The 21129-nt window shown below is 37.4% G+C and overlaps 1 protein-coding gene across 5 annotated transcripts in view; it reads right to left on the bottom strand.

Moving 5' to 3' along the window:
* Positions 1 to 2476: 2476 nt before the first annotated feature.
* The window catches only part of MAP4K3 (mitogen-activated protein kinase kinase kinase kinase 3), a 220684-nt gene continuing 202031 nt past the window's right edge, over positions 2477 to 21129 (bottom strand). For all 5 annotated transcript variants that reach the window (XM_051842965.3, XM_089326506.1, XM_051842963.3 and 2 more), the window contains 6 exons: positions 17387 to 17558; positions 14371 to 14439; positions 14200 to 14292; positions 9811 to 9881; positions 4564 to 4619; positions 2477 to 3912 (listed from right to left, as the gene is read on the bottom strand). In XM_051842965.3, the coding sequence (XP_051698925.1) occupies positions 3825 to 3912; positions 4564 to 4619; positions 9811 to 9881; positions 14200 to 14292; positions 14371 to 14439; positions 17387 to 17558 (549 nt within the window). In that variant the 3' untranslated portion in view covers positions 2477 to 3824. The remainder of the gene's footprint in view (positions 3913 to 4563; positions 4620 to 9810; positions 9882 to 14199; positions 14293 to 14370; positions 14440 to 17386; positions 17559 to 21129) is intronic.

The raw sequence follows: 21129 nt of genomic DNA, 5'->3' as shown, positions 1-21129 counted from the left end.
TATACAACCAGTCAGCTTATGAAGAGACCTACTCGCCATTTTTCATCCCCAGGGTTGTACCTGACCTCTGCAGTTTCCGAGGCTGCTGACTTCCAGCCACTTTGCTCATAAGGAGGCTCTTACATTCGGGCCCATCTTTGCACTCGAGCTTCATGCCATTTCTAAGCCATGCTGCATTCCAGGGCACTCTTTCTTGGACATGTGTTATGTTTGCATATGCTTTTGTTTAGGCCACAGCCTCCTATCTGCCTGTGGTAAATACGTTTTCATCTATCAACAACCTGGTTTATACATCTTTCCACATAAAGACTTTGATTTTCCAAAGCAGAATTACTCACAGCCTTTAGATTACTTTCTAATACTACTCACTGCCATTTACCTTTATTCATCCAAGTGTGCTCCCTGGATAAATACTGGCTGGGAATTATGCCTTTTCCTTCTTTTCTCCAGTGCCAGGAAAGTGCCCGAATACACTGTAAACAACCAATACATGTTGGTTAAGTACCTGACTCCTAAAAATTAAAAAAAAAAGTGTTGTGATGAATTTCAACTAGACTGATTTAATAAGCATTGTCAATTTAATTTTATGTAAATCTTTTTGTCCTTATACAAAACACTGAATAAGAAAATGCTTTTGGGTAGGGTCAAAAATATTAGGACAGTAAATTAATATTTCTCGTTGCAAGGAAACGGTGAAAATAAAACTTGAAATTCAAACCCTGGAGTGTCTTCAGAGGGAAAAATGCTTGCATGTATTTTAATGGGGAGAGAATATACTGCATGCATTTTAAGTAACAGTCTAGCATAGTAGTTAATGCAATACACTTTGATTCCAAGCGCCTGGGTTCAAATCTTGGCTCTACTACTTACCAGCTACAGTCTTGGGCCTCAGTCTCTTCATCTGTAAAATGGAGTTAATACCCACCTCATCAGCTGTTCTGGGGCTTGCGTGGGGCTACTTAAGCATGCAGCAGTGTACCTGGCACACAGATACATGCAGTGAACACTCATCATTACACACTAAAGGATATTCTTAGTGTTCACTCACTTTTCACAGTACGTATTTCCACCTTTTTGCCAATAGAGGTGAAGCCTGACTTAGTCTGTCCTCTACTTCTTGGTCTCTACTGAAATCAGAGACCTACTTGCAAGATGAATGGTGCCAATGGCCTACAAACAATTGATATTATGCTTCTCAAAACCAATGTCTATGCAATTAGCTAATGAGACGTAGCCTGCATTTCAATGAAGATGAGAGACTGTTCCCAATATTTGAGTGGCTCTCTTCCTTTTTAGCACATAAAGATCAACAGACAAAAGTTCTTGGATGGAGCCTGGAAATTTGCATATTTAATTGGCATCAAAGAAGATTCTAAGTAGGTGATACTTGGACCACACCCAGAAACACTGATTTACATTTAATCCCACTGGTGGTTTTCACACCGGAATGCACATACAACTTTATAAAATAGAGGTTACTGTGCTTCAATCTCAAAGATTATGACTCTAAGGATATTTTTAAAAGCTCATGGGTAGTACATAACCAGCTGGATACTTTATTTTCTGAAAATATTTTGAACTACTTGACAGTTAAATGCAATGCTTAATTTTTTTTTTTTTGAGATTTGACCCTTTACTTACATGTCTTAGAAACCAGCAAAAGAGTAGGCCAGAAATAGGATCGACAACCTTGTCAATAAATGCCAAGAACAGAATCCTGATTACTTGAAAGCCTTTCTGTGTTTTGCATCAAAGTGATAACATTATACTAGTAAAGCTGTTTTAAAGCATAGCCATCAGTTATTAATGCTGATTATTCACAATGTACTTAATTGCAATGATTAACATCTGCACAATTTTAGACATGGAAACTGCTCTACAGTAAAGCAAATTATCCGAGGTCAAAGTGATAGTGTCATAAGTAGTAGTAGAAATGTTTCTTTTGGCCTCTAATCCAGTTCTTGCCACTTAATTTTTCCATTTCTTACCTCCATAACTGCATTCCATAACCTCTCCCTTTCTCTAATCCAGGTTGTTGGCACATTTTTTCTGTAAAGTGTCAGTAAACATTCTAGGCTTTGAGTGCCATACTTTTTATAAACCACTCAACTGTAACACTGTAGCACAAAAACAGCCACAGACAATATGTAAATGAGTATTTTTGGTGTTGTGATTCAATAAAACTTTAAAGAACAGGCAGGCTGGACTGGGCTAAGGCCTTCTCTAGCCAAAAACAATGAATGTTTAACTGATTTTCTGATCAGGAGGCTGATAATTCTACAAAAGACATGCCATTCTTTAATAAATATGGGGAATATTAAGGCTTCATGAAATTGAGATCAAAATAAAGATCATGATTTGGGGGACCAGAATTGTGTATTGAAGGATTTAAGTGCTAAAAAATCATGTCCTGCTCTTTAATGTATTTCAGGGTTACTGCATACAGACTAAGCCAGAAGACAGCTACTATACAACAGCATGTTAAAAAACATGTTTATTTTACACTATATACAATCAGAAGCATATTTAAAATCATTTTCAATTAAAATAAATGAAGACCATAAATCACAATTTAGTTTGTTCTTAGTGTATATACTCACATTAAAATATAAAGAACATATACCAAAAAGAGCCAAAAGTGTGCATTTTCTAGAACTTGGTATATAATACATATCCCATTGGAAAAAAGCAATGAAAAATGACTTTAACCAAAACTAAGTCCTGTGATGTGCAGTAACCATTATATTGTTTGTATGAGGTAGTAACTAAATTATTTTGGCCATGTGTTAATACTCTAAATCAAAAGAAATATGAAAATAATCATAAAATAAGGCCAATGAAAGTAAAAATTCCACTAAAAATTTGACCCATTTCACTCTATGGAATGTTACAGTTCTTCAATGTGATATATGAAATGCTTAGTGTGAAACCTTTAATAATGCTAATTTATTCTTTGTGCATTCTGTAATTCAGACAACAGTTTCAGTGTTACATTATGGTACCATTATCCTGTGATTTAAAATTTTTTCAAAGGTACTGTTTTAAACACAGACAAGCAATCTTACAGGATTCTGCTTAAATATAAAAAGACTAGTTACTACAACAGGTGGTTAATTGGCTTGTTTCAAATAGAAAACAATCCAAATACATTTAAAAAAGATGTGTGGAGCCAAATGCATATTGACAATGTCACAGCTTACTTTTGTGACTTAATACATCACATATCAATACTCTGTGCAAATATAAACACCAGTGTACTTGCATTAAAATTAAAAACAAGATTATAAAATGATTACAGCCTCCATTACAATTTTAAAAGTTACAAGATTTATATTCATATTACTAAATTACATATAATAAAAATACAATAGTGTTAAATGTACTGTTTCATTGCCAGCATCCCATTTTGTAATATAACCACACCCAGGAATATACTAAAGAATTCTTAAAATATTAACCCCAATTGCATTTTCATCAACATTTACATCTGTACAGATAAGACACTTACTTGTACATCTCATAAAAGTACATTATCTACATAAATTCTTAGTGTATGTCTTCAGCAATATGAAGAGTCACAGAAAAATACTGCCTATATGTACAAAGATTACATAACAATGAATTAAGCACTTGTGTGGTTCAATATGCTAAATATATCCATACCACTTAAAACAAAATCTCCCCAGTCTCGTCTCATGCCACAATAAATTACAAAGGAACTGAAGCCAGGTTACTGCAGCTTTTGTACAGCTTCAAGCATCCAGAATGTTGCAGTGGTAGTGTTCGTTCTTTTCCGAGTTAGTTGTCAAAGCCCAACATTTCTCTCAGTAACTGTTTTCATGACCCGCCAGGATGTATAAATTGCTATTTGCTGTGGGGTTATCAGTTGGCCTACTTTCCAAAACCACGACCCTAAAAGTAGTAAACAAAAAACATGTAACAAAACAAAGTTATTCTTGAATACCCACGAAGACAGCAAAAAATTTCGTTTGCCTCGCCATTGCCATTTTATGCCTCTACAAATGCTGCTCATTTGACTTGTGGGCAGAAATCACTTGCTTCCATTACGACTGAAGGGCCAGTTCCAGCTCTGTGAAGTGATTTTGCTGCCTATCACCTTGCACCTCCAAGCCAGTGTTCCTCTAAGAGTCAGAGGCGGAACACAACTACAGGAATGACTTGGGAAAACCTGGTTCTTACTGTCAATTCTAGGAACAATTTCCAGTTCAAAAATCAGAAGGTAAATCAGAATAGAACTACAAAATCATATTTGGCACTCAAACCAGCAAGTTCTATCTGTTAACATATGGTATTTCCTCTTTCTTTTGCTGTAAATCAGACTTTAGATAGTAAGTTCAACGCAAAATAGTACTAAGAGATTATAAATTCCTGTTACTTGGAAGATCAGACATATTTTGAAAGGCTTTATAACCTTTTAGCTTACGACTTCTTATAGTGAGAAATATATAATGTTGAACATATTGCAGAAATTTCAATTCTCTTGAAAATGAAATCAGTAAAACAGGTTTAGTACTATGTATTTAATACAACTTGTTTTCATACCTGTCAGAGCCAAGTAGCCTGAAAATTCTTGTGCTATCTGAAATCTCTTGTGTTACCTGTTAATTAAAACATAAATTTAATTTCTGAAATTAAAGACACAATTTAGTATGGGTAGTTCATTATAACTCTATAGGAAAGAAACATAATTCCTAAGTTGGAAATATATCTCTGGTATGTTTATTTAAGTCAGCACTGTGTATCAATTTGTTAGCCTTGGAATAATGTGGCAAACTTTAAATTTATATAAGATACAGATGAAGGAAAAGTGTGTATTTGTTGAATTACAGACTTCAAGGAAAGATTTTAAAGCAAAGAACTAGGTTCATATTATTTATTAGAAACCTTTTGTTGTTTATGTTGATGCAAACAGTAAAGCTACTGGCAGCAGTAAGCCATTGAGAACTAGTTCTCTTATTTAAAAGGCTTGTTTTGTGGAATATCAGGAAATACTTAAGAGCCAGACATGACCTGAGTTTGGATCTCAGTTCTTCTCAGCTGTGACACTGGGCAAGGTGTCTAATCTGTTGGAAATGGTTTTACCTACTGCAAAATGGGATATAAAAGATCCACCCTGCAAGTGTTCTTACAAGGCATTAGTGGGTACCAATGCCTAGCTAAGGAAGTGCTCAATAAATAATAATTATCTTTCTAGAATCTTCTCTGTTCTCTTCAAATAATATTTTCTGATGACATCTATCCTTCAAAGACATCCTCAGGGTGACCAACAACTGGTTGGGGAGTAAAGAGTAAATCTTCAGGAGAAGGAGAAACATACTATTCACAGCTTACTGAACACAAAACATTCCAAATTATAATGGCAGTAGCTTCTTCTGAAAATTTGTTAGGCCGAAAAAACATTTCAATTTGGAAACCACACGTATTTCATCGATACCCTTACAGTCAGCTATTGTGGAACTGAGTGATTCTCAACGCCTGTGGTCACGCAGCATGCCTGGAGGAGATGACACACTCATGCAGGCACAGTGGCAAGTCCTGCCTGCGATCTCCAACACATTCAGGGGTGCTGACTGGAAGGACAGCACAGTCTTGGAGGTGCTGTACTGGAGGACCAGCTGGATGGTTTTAACAAGTCCCTCAGGTGACTTTTTGGGGCAAGCTTTTCTTTTCCTCTTCTTAAAACCACTCTCTCCTGTGATACCTTCCGTTCTCTGACCAGTGTTACCAGCTGTTCTGTTCTGAACTCCCTGCTCCATTCCTGCAGGTGATTTCATAGCATCTTCCCAAGAAGTGAGCTTGCGGCTGGGAATTACTGCCAGAAACAGCAGCAGTGACCTTCCTCACTGCAGACCAGGCATCATGCTAAGCATACTACCTGTTTCATTTCATTTAATCTTTTTTTTTTAAAAAAGCAAAATATTATTTATTTATCTGAAAGTCAGAGAGGGAGAGACGAGATGGGGAGAGATCTTTTATTTGCTGGTTCACTCTCCAGATGGCTGCAATGGCCATGGCTGGCTGGGCCAGGCCAAAGCCAGGAGCTTCATGCCAGTTACCCATATGGGTAGCAGGGGCCCAACACTTGGGCCACCTTATGCTGCTTTTCCCAGGCCATTAGAGGGAGCTGGATCGCAAGTGCAGCAGTCAGGACATGAACCCACACCCATATGAGTTGCTGGCATGGCAGGTGGTGGCTTTACCTGCTTTGCCACAGTGCTGGCCCCATTTCATTTCATTTAATCTTATCAACTCTCACTTCATAGATCCAAAACAAACAGCAAGCAAAAAGTTAAGTGATATGCCAAGGTCACATGGCTACTGTTTAACTAGTGCAGTTGTAACTTGCACCCGGGCGTCTAAACTTTGGAACCCATTCTCATGATCCGTATGCTATGCTGCTTATTTGTTAGAAGCTTTGAGTTTAGCAAGGACAGTTTAGGACACAAATGAGCTTATTTCTTCCTTATGGCATCTGAGGGTCTCCTTTCTTTATAATGAGAAAGTAAAAGCTGTACCACTGAGATAGGCTTAGGGATATTGGAAGAATTTTTGAGGATTTTCTTGCCTATAACATTCTAGGGGGTAAGTACCATATCTTGTTCATGTTTCTAACTCTAGCACTTCCTGGCATAAATGTTTAACTAAATTGAACATATCGTGTGGTTTGGAGTTAAATTATTTCTGTAAGGTAGGAAGGACTCATGAGATGCAGCTAAAGAAGAAGGAAAACGGGGCAAATAATCTTATAGATGTCAAGTGACTACAGGTAAGAGAAGTAAGAGGCAGGCCGGCTTCTAGAGAAATGCAGAACCCTCTACGCATGGCCTGCACTGGTGACTATGAAACGCAAGGCAGAAAGGGTGCCCTGGGAGAGAGAGCACTGCGTCAGCACTCTGGCTCCAAGTGATGGTCTGGGAAAGTGGGAGACAAAGTCGGAGGTGGCTCACAGTGTAGCAGTACTAGCAAGTTCTCATGATGAATTCAAGGGTCACTATCTGGACACACATTAAAATTGGGCTGAAACTGGGTAATGAAGAGAGAGAAATGGCTATAAAGCATAAACTATTGATTTTATCATTAGATTGAATATGGTAATAAGCATTAAAGTAGTGCTTGTAACATTTAGAAATTTTCCAAAGTTAGAGAACTGATTAAAGTGGAATTTGGCAATCTTCTGTGGCTACTTAATGACCATAATTTTAAAAAGATTACTTACTCTCAACACAATAAAGCTATACATGATAAACCCAAAGCTACCATCATACTGATTGAGGAAAAGATGCAAGCATTTCTTTAAATATCTGGAACCAGACAAGGATGTCTATTGCCCATTCTCATCACTCTTTTTCAATACAGGTCTGGAACTTCCAGCCACAGCAATTAAGCAAGAAAAAGAAATAAAAAAGGAAACACATAGGAAAGGGGGAATTCAAATTATCTCTGTTGCAGATTATATGAATCTACTTATAGAAAAGACAATTAGGACTGATAATTCAGTAAAGCTGCAGGATACAGAATGAAGAGAAAAATCAGTTGCCAATAGTGAACTCATTGAGAAAAAAGTCAGAAGAGCAAACTCATCCACAACAGCTACAAAAACCAAACCAAAATAAAACCTTGAAATAAATTTAACTATGGATGTGAAAAATCTCTACAATATAAATTACAGAACACCAATGAATGTGATTGAAGAACACACACACACACAATACAAAGGCTTCTTACATTCATGGAATAGAAGAATCAGTATAGGTTAAAATCTCTATAGTACCCAAAGTGATGACATTCTTCACAGAACTAGAAAAAACAATCTTAATTATGAAAGCACAAAAGATACCCAACAACCAAAGTAATCTTGAACAGAAAGAACAAAGCTGGAGCTGTCACAAAACCTGATTTCAAGACATACTATAGAGGCTGGCGCCGCGGCTTACTAGGCTGATCCTTGCGGCGCCGGCACACCGGGTTCTGGTCCTGGTCGGGGAGCTGGATTCTGTCCCGGTTGCCCCTCTTCCAGGCCAGCTCTCTGCTGTGGCCAGGAAGTGCAGTGGAGGATGGCCCAAGTGCTTGGGCCCTGCACCCCATGGGAGACCAGGATAGGTACCTGGTTCCTGCCATCGGATCAGCACGGTGCGCCGGCCGCAGTGCGCTGGCCGCGGCGGCCATTGGAGGGTGAACCAACGGCAAAGGAAGACCTTTCTCTCTGTCTCTCTCTCTCACTGTCCACTCTGCCTGTCAAAAAAAAAAAAAAAAAAAAGACGTACTATAGAGCTACTGGGACAAAAGCAGCATGGTACTGACATAAAAACAGACACATAGACAACTGGAAAAGATAGAGCGCCAGAAAGTAATCTGCACATCTATAGCCAACTGATAAAGGTGCCAAAAACATGCAAAGGAGAAAGCACAATCTCTTCAAAGGTGCTCAGGAAACCAAATATCCATATGGAAGAGAAAACTGAAACAAGTCTTCCCTCTCACCCTATATAAAAATCAGCTCCAAAGAGATCAAAGACCTAAATGTAAGATATGAAACTAGTAGAAGACGACACAGGAAAACACTTCAAGACAGTGGCATGGGCAACAATTTTTTGGATAACACCCCAAAAGCACACAGGCAACAAGAACAAAACTAGATAAATGAGATTTGTATTAGAATAAGAATTTTCTGCAAAGCAAAGGAAAGGAACAACAGAGTTGATGACAGAATGGGAAAAAAATATGTGCCAACTATTCATCTAGTGAGGATTAATATCCAGAATATATAAAGAACCTAAAAAACTCAATGACAAAATCCAAACAAACCAGTTAAGAAATGGGCAGAGGACCTGAACAGGTATTTCACAAAAGAAACAAAAATGGCCAACAAGTATATGAAGAAATGCTCAGTGTCACCAGCCATCAGGGAAATTCAGATCAAAATCATAGGGAGCTATTATCTCAGTTAGAAAGGCTATTAACAAAAAAAGATAAAACATAACAAATGCTGGCATGGATGTGGAGAAAAGGAAATGCTTATCCATTATTGAAGAAATGTATATTAGTACAGCCAGTACAGAGAACAGTACGGAGGTTCCTCAGAAACCTGAAAACGTATCGACCATATGATCCAGCTTTCCTACTCCTGGTGTGTGTGTGTGTGTATGTGTGTTGTGTGTATGTGTGTGTGTGTATATATGAAAGAAGTGACATTACTACATCAAAAAGATCACCTGACCCCTTTTTCATTGCAGTACTTCTTGCAAGAGCCAACGTATCACAAGTATCCACTGGTGATAAGTCGATACAGAAAATATGATGCATACAGTGGAATATTATTCAGCCAGAAGAAGAGAATGAAATCCTGACAATTTTAGCTAATATGAATGGAAATGGAGGTCCTTAAATAAAGTGAAATAAGCTAGCCAAGGAAAGACCACATGTTCTCTTGCATATGTAGAATTTACAGAAGTATAAATATAGTTGATTTGAAGCTTAAAAAGTTATTACTAGAGGCTGGAAAGAATGTGGGAGATTGGATCATGGGTTACTAAAACTGAGACAGAAATAATAGGTTTTAGTATTCCACAGAACAGTGGTGAGACTATAGTTCCCAATAATGTGCTCTAAACTGTATAAAGAGCTGGTAGAGAGGAATTGGAAGGCTCAAAGCATGAAGAAAAGGTAAGGAAACTGAAATGTTAACTGTTTGATTTGATCAATTTACGCTGTATAGGTGTGCTGAAATACTACATAGTATTCCATTAAAAAGGTCCAAGTATTGCATGTTAATAAAAAAAGAGTTCTTACCTCATTAGATCTAAAACTTCTACCTTGCATCCCATGTTTCCAGAAAGCTAGCACACTGTCTTGCAGGCAAACTAGCAGGCAAGAACAGCTCAGTTACTGTTAATAGTACAAAAGTTCAACTGATAAGCATCATTCATCCCTCTATCTCATACAGTAATATTTCAATTAATAACTAGTATCAGCTACCTGTCTTGTATGGTGTCTTTACATTTGGAACTTAAGAAATATACTATGTAGGGTTTATTCATTTTTGGGAAGAAAAATGAAAAATTATTGAAAATTTTTTGTAATAGACATTTTTGTTTTGATAAAATATTTTTAAATGTAGATCAAAAATACAGAACAGCATCATAAAAACATACATGTACCCACCACTCAGAGGTCAAATCCCAATATTCTGGCATATCTGCTTTTGTTTTAAATAAATACAGCTGGCATCCCTTATATACTCCTCCCATGATGCCATACTGGCCTTTCACTATTCTTTGAGATATCATTATTATAAATGAGGCATTTATCATTCTCATGCATGTTTTATTACATTATCAATATAAACTTTGTATTGACATTATTAAAGGTGAAAGATTTATATGATCTCAAGAAAAACCAGAGTATATATCGACATTATTATATACAATGCTGCAATACACATTGCTGTATATTTTATTGAATATTCTGCAAAATTTTGTCAGGTAAGACGTACCGCAGAATTACTGGGACAAGGGGTAAATCAAGTTTTGGTCTTGATTTTTATATTTATATATTAATACATATTTTTGTGTATGTTCTGTAAGGAAGATACCTAACTTTGTTTCCTGCAGCTAATCAGTTGCACCAGCACTACTTCTGAACATCCTATCATTTTCCCCTGATACATAATGTCATAAACTTCTATTTGTATGTGGGTCTATTTCTGCCCTTCTCTTTTGTCCCACTTTGCTATTAACTTATCTGTGTTGATACACACTGTCTTAATCACTATGGCTTTATCCTAAGTTTCAATACTGAGTAGGAAAACTGTCAACATTTACTTTACTCTTCTTAGTCTTTGACTCTTCCATGTGAATTCTAAGAAAAACTTATCAAGAGGCACAAAGCACTTTGCTGACATTCTTACTGCAAATGCACAGCATTTGTGAATTAACTCAAGAACTAATATCTTTCATCTTGAATCTTGTTACCTATGCATACGATACAGTTCTTCATTTATTTAAATCATCTTTCATGCTTTTAACCCAAGGGTGGGGAACGTGTGGCGCCCTGGCTGTATAAGGCCTGAAAAATCATTTGTTCTGGCCCTGCCAAGAAGGACTCAAAATTCAATAAATCTAGAGCAGGCTAATTCCCCAAATGATTTTATACAACATCCAAATGACCCTTGGGAGGAAAAAGATTTTCCATCCAACAACTTGGGATTTCCTAGAAAATGGTTTTACCTAGTTAGTGCCATTGTGAAAAGTATCTTTTCTCCTATTTCTTATTATGATTTTCATTGATTATTTAAGAAAGCTGTTCATATTTAGCAATTCTGAATTTTCTTATTAGTGCTAGTAATTTATTTGCAGAGTTTTCTTTTCTTTTTCTTTTTTTTTTTTTTTAAAGATTTTATATATTTATTTGAGAGGCAGAGTTATAGAGGGAGAGACAGAGAGAGGTCTTCCATCCACTGGTTCACTCCCCAAATGGCTGCAATGGCTGGGGCTGGACCAGTCCGAAGCCAGGAGCCAGAACTTCTTCCGGGTTTCTCATGTGGGTGCAGGGGCCCAAGCACTTGGGCCATCTTCCACTGTTTTTCCAGCAGAGTTGGATCGATAGGGAGCAGGCAGGACACAAAACATGCATGTCCACATAGGATTTAAGTACCTGAACCATCACCTGGTGCATCCTAGGGTGCACATCAGGAGGAAGCTGAAATCTGATGTGAAGCAGGGTGAGCAGGACTAGAAACAGGCATTCCCATATGGGATGCCATTGTCCCAAGTAGTGACTTAAACTACTGCAACAAGTGTTTATCCCTTTATTTAGTTTTTAAATATCTCTTTTCATAAGGTAATTTTTATTTTCTGTACTGACTTTGTTTGATTCTATCAAGCCTTAAACACTGGTTTGTTCAGAATTCCTTCTGTCTACCATCTGAAACAGTTGGTATAGATAGGGATTATCTCCTCTCTTTTTTTTTTTTGTTTTTGGTGCGTTTTATTTAATTTATTTTTTAAGGGAATACAAATTTCATAAGTACAACTTTAGGTCTTCTTCCTTTAAGTTGGAAAAAAGTCAGCTATAAAAAAATTATCACGCTTAATTACCAAGGTCCTTATAGCCACAATAATGGCTGCAGTTCCCCATCTCCTGTGGGACACTTTTAGTCTTTTTTTGTCAGCCAGCAGCTCTGGTCTGTCTTTCTGTCTTTCTGTCTTTCTGTCTTTCTGTCTTTCTTTCTGTCTTTCTGTCTTTCTGTCTTTCTGTCTTTCTTTCTTTCTGTCTGTCTTTCTTTCTTTCTTTCTGTCTTTCTGTCTTTCTCTCTTTCTTTCTTTCTGTCTGTCTGTCTTTCTTTCTTTCTGTCTTTCTCTCTCTCTCTCTTTCTCTCTTTCTCTCTTTCTTTCTTAAGGTTTATTTATTTCAAAAGCAGAGTTAGAGAGAGAGGGGGAGAGAGAGAGATCTTCCATCGGCTGGATCACTCCCTAAATGGCTGCAATGGCCAGAGCTGGGCTGGTCTGAAGCCACGAGCCAGGAGTTGCTTCTGGATCTCCCATGTGGGTGCAGAGGCCCAAGCACTTGGGTCATCTTCTGCTGCATTCTCAGGGAGCTGGATCAGAAATAGAGCAGCCTGGTGCCCATATGGAATGCTGGCACTGTAGGGGGTGGCTTAACCCTCTATACCACAGTGCAGGCCCTATCTGGTCTATTTCTATACCTGGAGGCCAGCAGGCCTATTGGCTTCAGGCCTGCATACTGCTTTGAGATTCTGTTGTGATCTTGCTTTCTGACCCTGGTCATGTTTTTTGAAGTAGGAATTTCAATTTTACATCTAGACTAGCAGTCCCTTAAAAGTGATTTATTATCATCATCATTGTTGGGGGAGAGGAATTCTGGTTGGGGGAAAGAGGAAAATAGGATCAGGAATAAGACAAATGAACTGTCTATTCTTGGTGTACCCTCTGTCAACATGTAAACATGCAAATAATTTTATTTTACTGATCAAGAAATTTATTTTACTGATCTAGAAAAATTGTGTAAACACTTATCATTCTTTTTACCAGAACCATCGTATATAATTTTCACTGTATTTTTCCTGAATATAATCATTTTGGAATATTGATTCTGTCAAAAATCATCTTTCAGAAAAAAACTCTTATCAAGTAAAACATGACAAATCCAAAAAGTAAATTTCATATTCTTTGATCAGCAGATAGAAAAGCAATATACTAAGTCCTAATTTTTTAAGTTGTGATAGGCAAGCTCTATAGAAGGCTGGAGGACATGTGATGCATACACATGTTGTGAGAAGTGTTTTTTTTTTTTTTTTTCTTTAAAGATTTTATTTATTTGTGGGTCCAGTGCCGTGGCGCGGGTTAATCCTCCGCCTGTGGCACCGGCATCCCATATGGGCACTGGTTCTAGTCCTGGCTGCTCCTTTTCCAATCTAGCTCTCTGCTATGGCCTGGGAAAAGTAGGAGAAGATGGCCCAAGTCCTCGGGCCCCAACACCCGCGTGGGAGACCTGGAAGAAGCTCCTGGCTCCTGGCTCCAGATCAGTGCAGCTCCGACCGTTGCAGCCATTGGGGAGTGAACCAACGGATGGAAGACCTTTCTCTCGTTTCTCCCTCTCACTGTCTGTAACTTTACCTCTCTTTAAAAAAAAAAAAAAGATTTTATTTATTTAAAATCAATTACTGAGAGAGAGAGAGAGGCCAACCAACCTTCTGTTGGTTCACTCTCCATAAGACTGCAACAGTTTGGGTTGGGTCAGGTCAAAGTCAGGAGCTTCAACTCCATTTGGATCTCACAATGTGGTGGCAGGGACCCACGCACTTGCGCCATTTTCCACTCTGCTTTCCCAGGTACATTATTAGTAGGGAGCTGGATCAGAAGTGGAGCAGCCGGGACTCAAACCAGCACTCATATGGGATGCTGGCATTGCAGATGGTCGCTCAATCCACTGCTCCACAATGTGGCCCCAAGGAATGTATTTAATTATTTCTTTTGAAAAATATTAACATTTATACTATAGTGTTTAAACAATTTTAGAGAATGTACAACAGTGAAGGCTGACAGTGACCTCATAGTAATTATATCCTATACTTAAAAAACCTGTCCTTAATAATATATAATTTCAGAAAACTTATTTTACACAATTCATAATGCAAAAAAACATAAAACTTTGATTTACCTATTGATTCAATCTGGAAATCAAAAGTGAGTTCCGATGATAATTTTCTGCTAGATTTTAATCTTCCTTGGAGATTTACTATTTTTATACAACCTGGAGGGAAAAAAAATCAGTCAGAATCTCAGATAAGACCAATCTAATTAAAATAAGATGCACATAAACAAAACTTACAGTCTAAGCACACAAGGATGGTATCTCTCTCCAGCTGGGTTACATGAGTAACACTCGTCTGTGGGGTATCTACAAAATAAACAATGCTTGGTAAACTTCGGAAAACTGAAATGTTTAAAACACACAGATATTACAAGAAAGAATTCTGAGGATTCCTAAATTTGAAATGGATGGTAATTTGTTGCACTACAAACACTGATGCAAGTGCTAAACTATGTAAGTGCTCAACATAATAAAGTTAGTGACTAAATACTATTGGTAATGTCATTATTTTTATTCCTATTTGAAATTGGCAGTGTAATATTCTAAATTATGTTTTTGACTTATTTCAAGTTCAGAGACTAGGGACTGTGCTTTATATCAGATTATATACTAGTGCCTAGAACAATATTTATTTAACAAATATTTATGAATGAATCAAAGTCAAACCAGTTACCCTGAATACAAATAAGTTAAAATGAAACATTTTCATAAGGATGAAATACTACCAAAATGCAAAGAGGCATTATTTTTATTATAATGATTTAGCAAATTTCTTACAAACTGAAAATGCCTAAATTATTTGATTTCCTACGAAGCAAAATTCAATACAGTATATTCAAAGCCTTATATGAGCATCAAAATTGAATTGCTAAACAGTGGCCTTGGTTCCTGGTCTTAGACTTCCTGGAGAGGTGATGCCATGTACAGTTTACCTTGTTTGTTTTCTATTTCTCATAGTTTCTAGTCATAGGACATCAAAGGACTACTGTATTTCAGACCTATGTGTATATCTTAGACCCTGGGAGCCTACTAGGGTGAGAAAGGTACAGAAAAGACTTCCTGCAAATCAGGCCATGCAGGATCTCAGTTGCTCTTACACAACTGGTAAAAATTAAGAATCTGAACATGTCTGTGCCATCCACTCTGGTTCAAGAAGGCAATTTAACATATTAGATAGAAAGCAAGGAAAATGAAGTTTTCCCAAGTTCTTACAACAGTCATTTCCCAATTATGGGCTTCATCTGATTTTTAAGAAAAACTGATGCCTGGCTACCACCTCAAGATATATTTTACCTGGGTGTATATGTGACTCAGAGTTATCAGGAGTTTTAAATTTCAGTTGATCTCAATGTAAGAGTTTGGGAACCAGTGGTTCAGAATTTCATCTGATATAAAACCCTACCAGCTAGGGAAACTTTTTTCTGCCAAAGGTCATTTGGGTATTTATCGTGTCATTTACAGGCGATACATAATTACTAACTTCTCCCTTTCTGTCTGTAACTCTGCATCTCAAATAAGTAATTAATTAATTAAAAAAAAACAATTTAGCCTGCCATAGATTTATCGAATGTTGAGTCTCGCCTGTAGTTGCCTCGATAGGACCAGACCAAATGATTTCGTGAGCCCTAAAATGACCTGCAGGCTGGATGTTTCCCACCTCTGATCTATTGCACAGCAATGCACTCTACAATGATACTTCTAAAGACAAAAAAGCAAAAGGGGCTTCAAAATAAATAGAGACTTTTAAAAATAAAGATAAAAATACCTTTAAAGGTCATGTTTTCTAAGTGTGAGCATTCAATGCAGTTTATTTACTATGAAACACTACCTAGATCTACTATTTGCTACAACACAATAGGAAGGTTTCAAGATATAATCAAATTTTTGTAAAAAGCAAATTATTTGGAGACTACATTTCCTGTAACACTAGGGTGATCAGCTATGAAGAAAGGATCTGCTATACAACTTGACAATGTAGAGCATACTTAAGGAAATAAATTGTATGTAAGATGATTATTTTCAAATATCCTCAAATATCCTGTAAGTAGCTGTTTGTTTACAATTTGTATCTGAACTGCAAACCATTTAAAACACTTTTTGAAAGTTACTAGGTAGCACCTGAATACAAATTACTGGTATACACTGGAAACAAAATACACTATAACTATTCTATAATGCAGCATTTCCTTTTCTAAAATTAGCTTTTCTAACAGCCTGAGGTTTGTACAAGCAGAGTACTCAAAAGCATGGTCCCTGTGTATCAATCAATACCATCAGTACCACCTGGAGATTTACAGCGAGATTACACAGGCCCCAGTCCAGACCTAGCGCTGGGACCTGGCCATGTTTCTGAAGTATGCTGGTGATTCTGGCGCATGCTCATGCTTGGGAATTACTGGCATGTGCTAAACACTCAGTAATTTCTTTTACCAACACTCCTAAGTTAAAGCGTGGAATGTGATAGAAAAGGAAAAATCATGTGATGGCTTTTGGGGAGCAGGGCAAATGAACTTACATACTAAGTTCTCAGGTATATGCCATATAACTTACATTAAATACTGACAATTCTGAGTTATGAAGTTTTCTAAGTGTCCAGGTTTTGTTTTAAACATTTCCTGTGTTAACATGCCTTAAGTTGCTAATATTGTACGTTTCCTATGTTAATATGCTTTTCATAGATTCATTTTCACATTCATAAACAGCATTAAATAATTATAGATGTATCTGAAATTCTCTAAAAAACTATATGAAATGAAAATCTCAAGAATATTACAAATATTTGAGCATCTATAAACTGATTTGAGAGAAAAGGGCTTTAATTGGTAATTATTTCTAACTAGATTTACAACAGTTATGACTTTAAGGTTTACCTACATGTAATGTCCTTTGAGATAAACTTTTTTTACATTTCATATTTATGTCATACATTTGTCAAAAATCATAAAATGACCCAGGTATGTATCTCATTTTATGGTAAGAGATGTACTCCTACAAATTGCTTACTAATGTAAACCAAATATAGGCCTTTGAGGATTAGTCATTCCTAAATTAACAAATTAGTGTACATGCTCTTTGAATTCTTTGCAAATCAATCTGTGTTAAATGTGTCAAACCAACTAGCTACTTTAAAACAAATCATCTTTTTTTTTCCAGTTTAACAACAATTAAGATTGGTTTCTTATGCAGTTTTTGCATACTGAGCTATAAAACCAGCATATGCACTGATCTTAATAATTCCATAAAAATCACAAACCTGATTCTGTAAACCATGAAGAGGTAGAATTTGGATTGAAAGTCTCAAATCGAACCACCTGGTTGAAGTCTCGCCCTCTACTGACACCGACACAAACTAAAGGGTATTGTTGTTCAGGAACTACCAGCATTTCAAACATTCTAAGTGGACATGGTATAGGAAATTCTATGTGCTAGAGGAAAAAAACAGAAATACATTAAACAAAAGCCAATAATTTTATGAGAATACTAGTAAGTAAACATACACAACATAGTTATAAGATTGCTTCTTGTCATAGAAACTCAGGGTATGCAGAAAAATCTAAATTATGAAGAATCTTTATAAAGATTAAAGTTTACTAATGTAGAAATTTTAAAAGTTAAAATCACATAATTTTAGAATATTAACATTGGCAGTGCACTTGTAAGTCACCTGTTCAACCCTTTCTTTTTAGAAACTGATACCAGGAATTGAGTGACTGACCCAGAGTCTCCCCCTGGCCTTTGTGGCACAGACTCCAGTCTCTTAGTTCGACGCTTCTCCAGTTATACTCTGCCTTCTTTGTCAACTGAGTAAACATGGAGAAATGAGATGCTCATTAGCAAGAGATACGCCTCTTTTAAGTGTGGACAGAAAAGGCCACAAATAAATTTAACCTCAAATGATTTTCAAGAGGCTAATTTATACAGTTATAATGCAACCAAAGTTAATTTCAAATAATTTTTATACCGTTATAAAGATAATAAATTCACATTTTGAAGGTTTTGGAAAATAGATTGAAAACACTAAATTCATTAGTAATCAAGGACTAAAACCACAATCAGATCCTAGGCATACCTTCCAGAATGGCTAAACTTAAAAACAATGAAGATAACAAGCATCATATAGGAGTAAACCAAAACTGACAGGTGACATACATATTGGTACAATCACACTGGTTAATTACAGTATTAAAGCTTAAAACAGAAATCCCTGCAATAATCCCCTAGGTATACATTCTAGAGAAAATAGGTACACATGCATAGGAGACACATACATCAAAAATGTTCCCAGAGCACTGTTCAGAATAACTAAAAATGGGAAATAATTCAAATATCTATCAGTGGTAGAATAGATAAAATGGAAAAGTTATAGAGGAATGAAAATGAACAAACTATAGTTATATCCAATTACTGCAAAAATATAATGGTGCACAAGGGTAGACACAGGAATATACATGATATGATTCTATTTACTGTTGAAAACCAGGTAAAATTATTTCTGATGTTTAGGGATACATGCTTATATAGTAGAAAGAGAAACAAAAGTAGAGATTTTCCGTGTTTCCTTTGTAAGAGGGCAGGTCTGACTAGAAAGAGATGCATGAGGAATTCCGAGGTTGTTCTTCACAAAAAAGGTTGTTTTAAAAAAATGTTATTGGGGGTGGGGGGTGCGGCGCCATGGCTCATTTGGCTAATCCTCGGCCTGTGGCGCCAGCATCCCATATGGACGCCGGGTTCTAGTCCCGGTTGCTCCTCTTCCAGTCCAGCTCTCTGCTGTGGCCCGGGAGGGCAATGGAGGATGGCCCAAGTGCTTGGGCTCCTGCACCCACATGGGAGACCAGGAAGAAGCACCTGGCTCCTGGCTTTGGATCGGTGCAGCGCTGGCTGTAGCAGCCATTTGGGAGTGAACCAATGGAAGGAGGACCTTTCTCTCTGTCTCTTTCTCTGTCTATAACTACCTGTTAAATTAAAAAAAAAAAAATGTTATCAGGGCCACTGTTGTGGTGTAGCAGGTTGTTACCACTTGGCAGCATCCCATAGCGGAATGCTGGTTTGAATCCTAGCTGTTCCAATTTTAATCCATGTTCCTGCTAAAGTACCTGGGAAAGCAGTGTAGGCTGGCCCAAGTGCTGGCCCCGGCCACTCTTGTGGGAGACCAGGATGGAGTTCCTGGCTACAAGTTTCGGCCTGGACAAGCTCCAGCTGTTGCAGTCATTTGGGGAGTGAACCAGCCATGGAAGAGCTCTCTTTGGCATTCTGCCTTTCAAATAAATAAGTATTTTTTAAAAAATCAGTCAAATATATTTTATAAAGTTCATTCTTATATATTTTTGTCATGCTTATAAATGAGCTTTTGCACTATATTTCCAAATGGTTATGCTAGTATTTATTTTCACTTTGTTTGAAAGGCAGTGACACAGCTCTCTTCCACTCACTAGGTCACTCCTCATTTGCCTGCAACAACAGCTAGGGCTAGGCCAGACTGAAGCCAGGAGCCTGTACCTCAACCTAGGTCTCCTATATGGGTGGAAGGGACCAAAGCACTTGAGCGATTACCTGCTGCTTCCCAGGGTGCACATTAGCAGGAAGCTGGATCAGAAGCAGTGCTGGGACTCATACCAGATACTCTGTTATGGGATACAGCTGTCCCAAGTGGCATCTTAACTGTTGCAACAATGCCTGCCCCATTGGTAGTATTTAATAAAACAGATTTTTTTCTTCGAAGAAATTTTTCAAAAAGATATATTTATTTATTTGAAAGTCAGAGTTACACTGAGAAAGAAGGAGAGGCAGAGAGAGAGAAGTCTTCTATCTGCTGGCTCATTCCCCAAAGGGCATCAACAGCCGGAGCTGCGCCATTCTGAAGCCGGGAGCCAGGAGCTTCCCTTGGGTCTCCCATGTGGGCGCAGGGGCCCAAGGACTTGGGCCATCCTCCACTGCTTTCCTAGGCCACAGCAGAGAGCTGGATTGGAAGTGGAGCAGTTGGGTCTTGAACCAGCACCCATATGGGATGCTGGCACTGCAGGTGGTGGCTTTAACCTGCTACGCCACAGTGCCGGCCCCAAGAATTTTTTTTAAAGATTTATTTATTTATTTGAAAGGCAGAGTGACAGAGCGAGGATGGGAGAGGGGGAGAGAGGGGAAGACAAGAATGAGACAGAGAAGAGAAAGATCTTCCATATGCTGGTTCATTTCCCAAATGCCCAGAACAGCTAGTTCTGGACCAGGGTAAAGCCAGGAGCCAGGAACTCCATCCAGAATTACTGTGTGGGTGGCAAACACTCAAGCATTTGAGCCATCATCTGCTTCCTCCCAGGAAGCAAGAAGCTGGATCAGAAGTAGAGTAGCGGGACTTGAACTAAGAACTCTGATATGGTAAGTGGTAGCTTAGCCAGCTGTGCTACAATGTCTGCCTAGATTTTATTTTTAATCTGGCAACTTGTAAATTCTAAAGGTCAAAAGGTGAAACAGGGATAATCATAACAAGTAGTTTGAAAGTGCTGGAAGATCCAATGTGGTCATATAAGGCAATAATTTAAAAAATTATCTTTGAAATGTGGTAATCATTCAACAGAAAGTAATAAATCATTCAATAGAAAGAAAACAATGCTTTTATTTCTCAAATTTTTTGTCAGTATATAATTTTTTACTACCTCTATTATTTAGTTTCCAGTAATAACTAAGCCATATGTTTAAGTCACTAACAGAAGATTCCCATCTAACAGTTTTAAGTCCATTTAATGGTATTAGTCCTTGAGGGTAGGGACCACACTATATTCATGGTGGTCTCTAGTATACAGCACTATGCTTGCCTGTCACAAATATACAATGTTGGCTGGGAAGAGCTTTCATCTTTAATTTTTATTTATGATGAAAATGTAGTCTCCAATGAAGCAAAAACTGTCCAAAATGTTATTAAGAGAATGGAAGAATACAGAAAGCATAAGAATGCCTTAGAATACATCTGATAGTGTTATACAGAGAAACAGCATAGACACTAAT

The sequence above is a fragment of the Oryctolagus cuniculus genome, chromosome 2, assembly GCF_051225735.1.
Source record: "Oryctolagus cuniculus isolate XC-2025 breed Fujian yellow rabbit chromosome 2, ASM5122573v1, whole genome shotgun sequence".
NCBI classification, from domain to species: domain Eukaryota; kingdom Metazoa; phylum Chordata; class Mammalia; order Lagomorpha; family Leporidae; genus Oryctolagus; species Oryctolagus cuniculus.
This window is presented reverse-complemented; position numbering and strand designations above follow the sequence as displayed.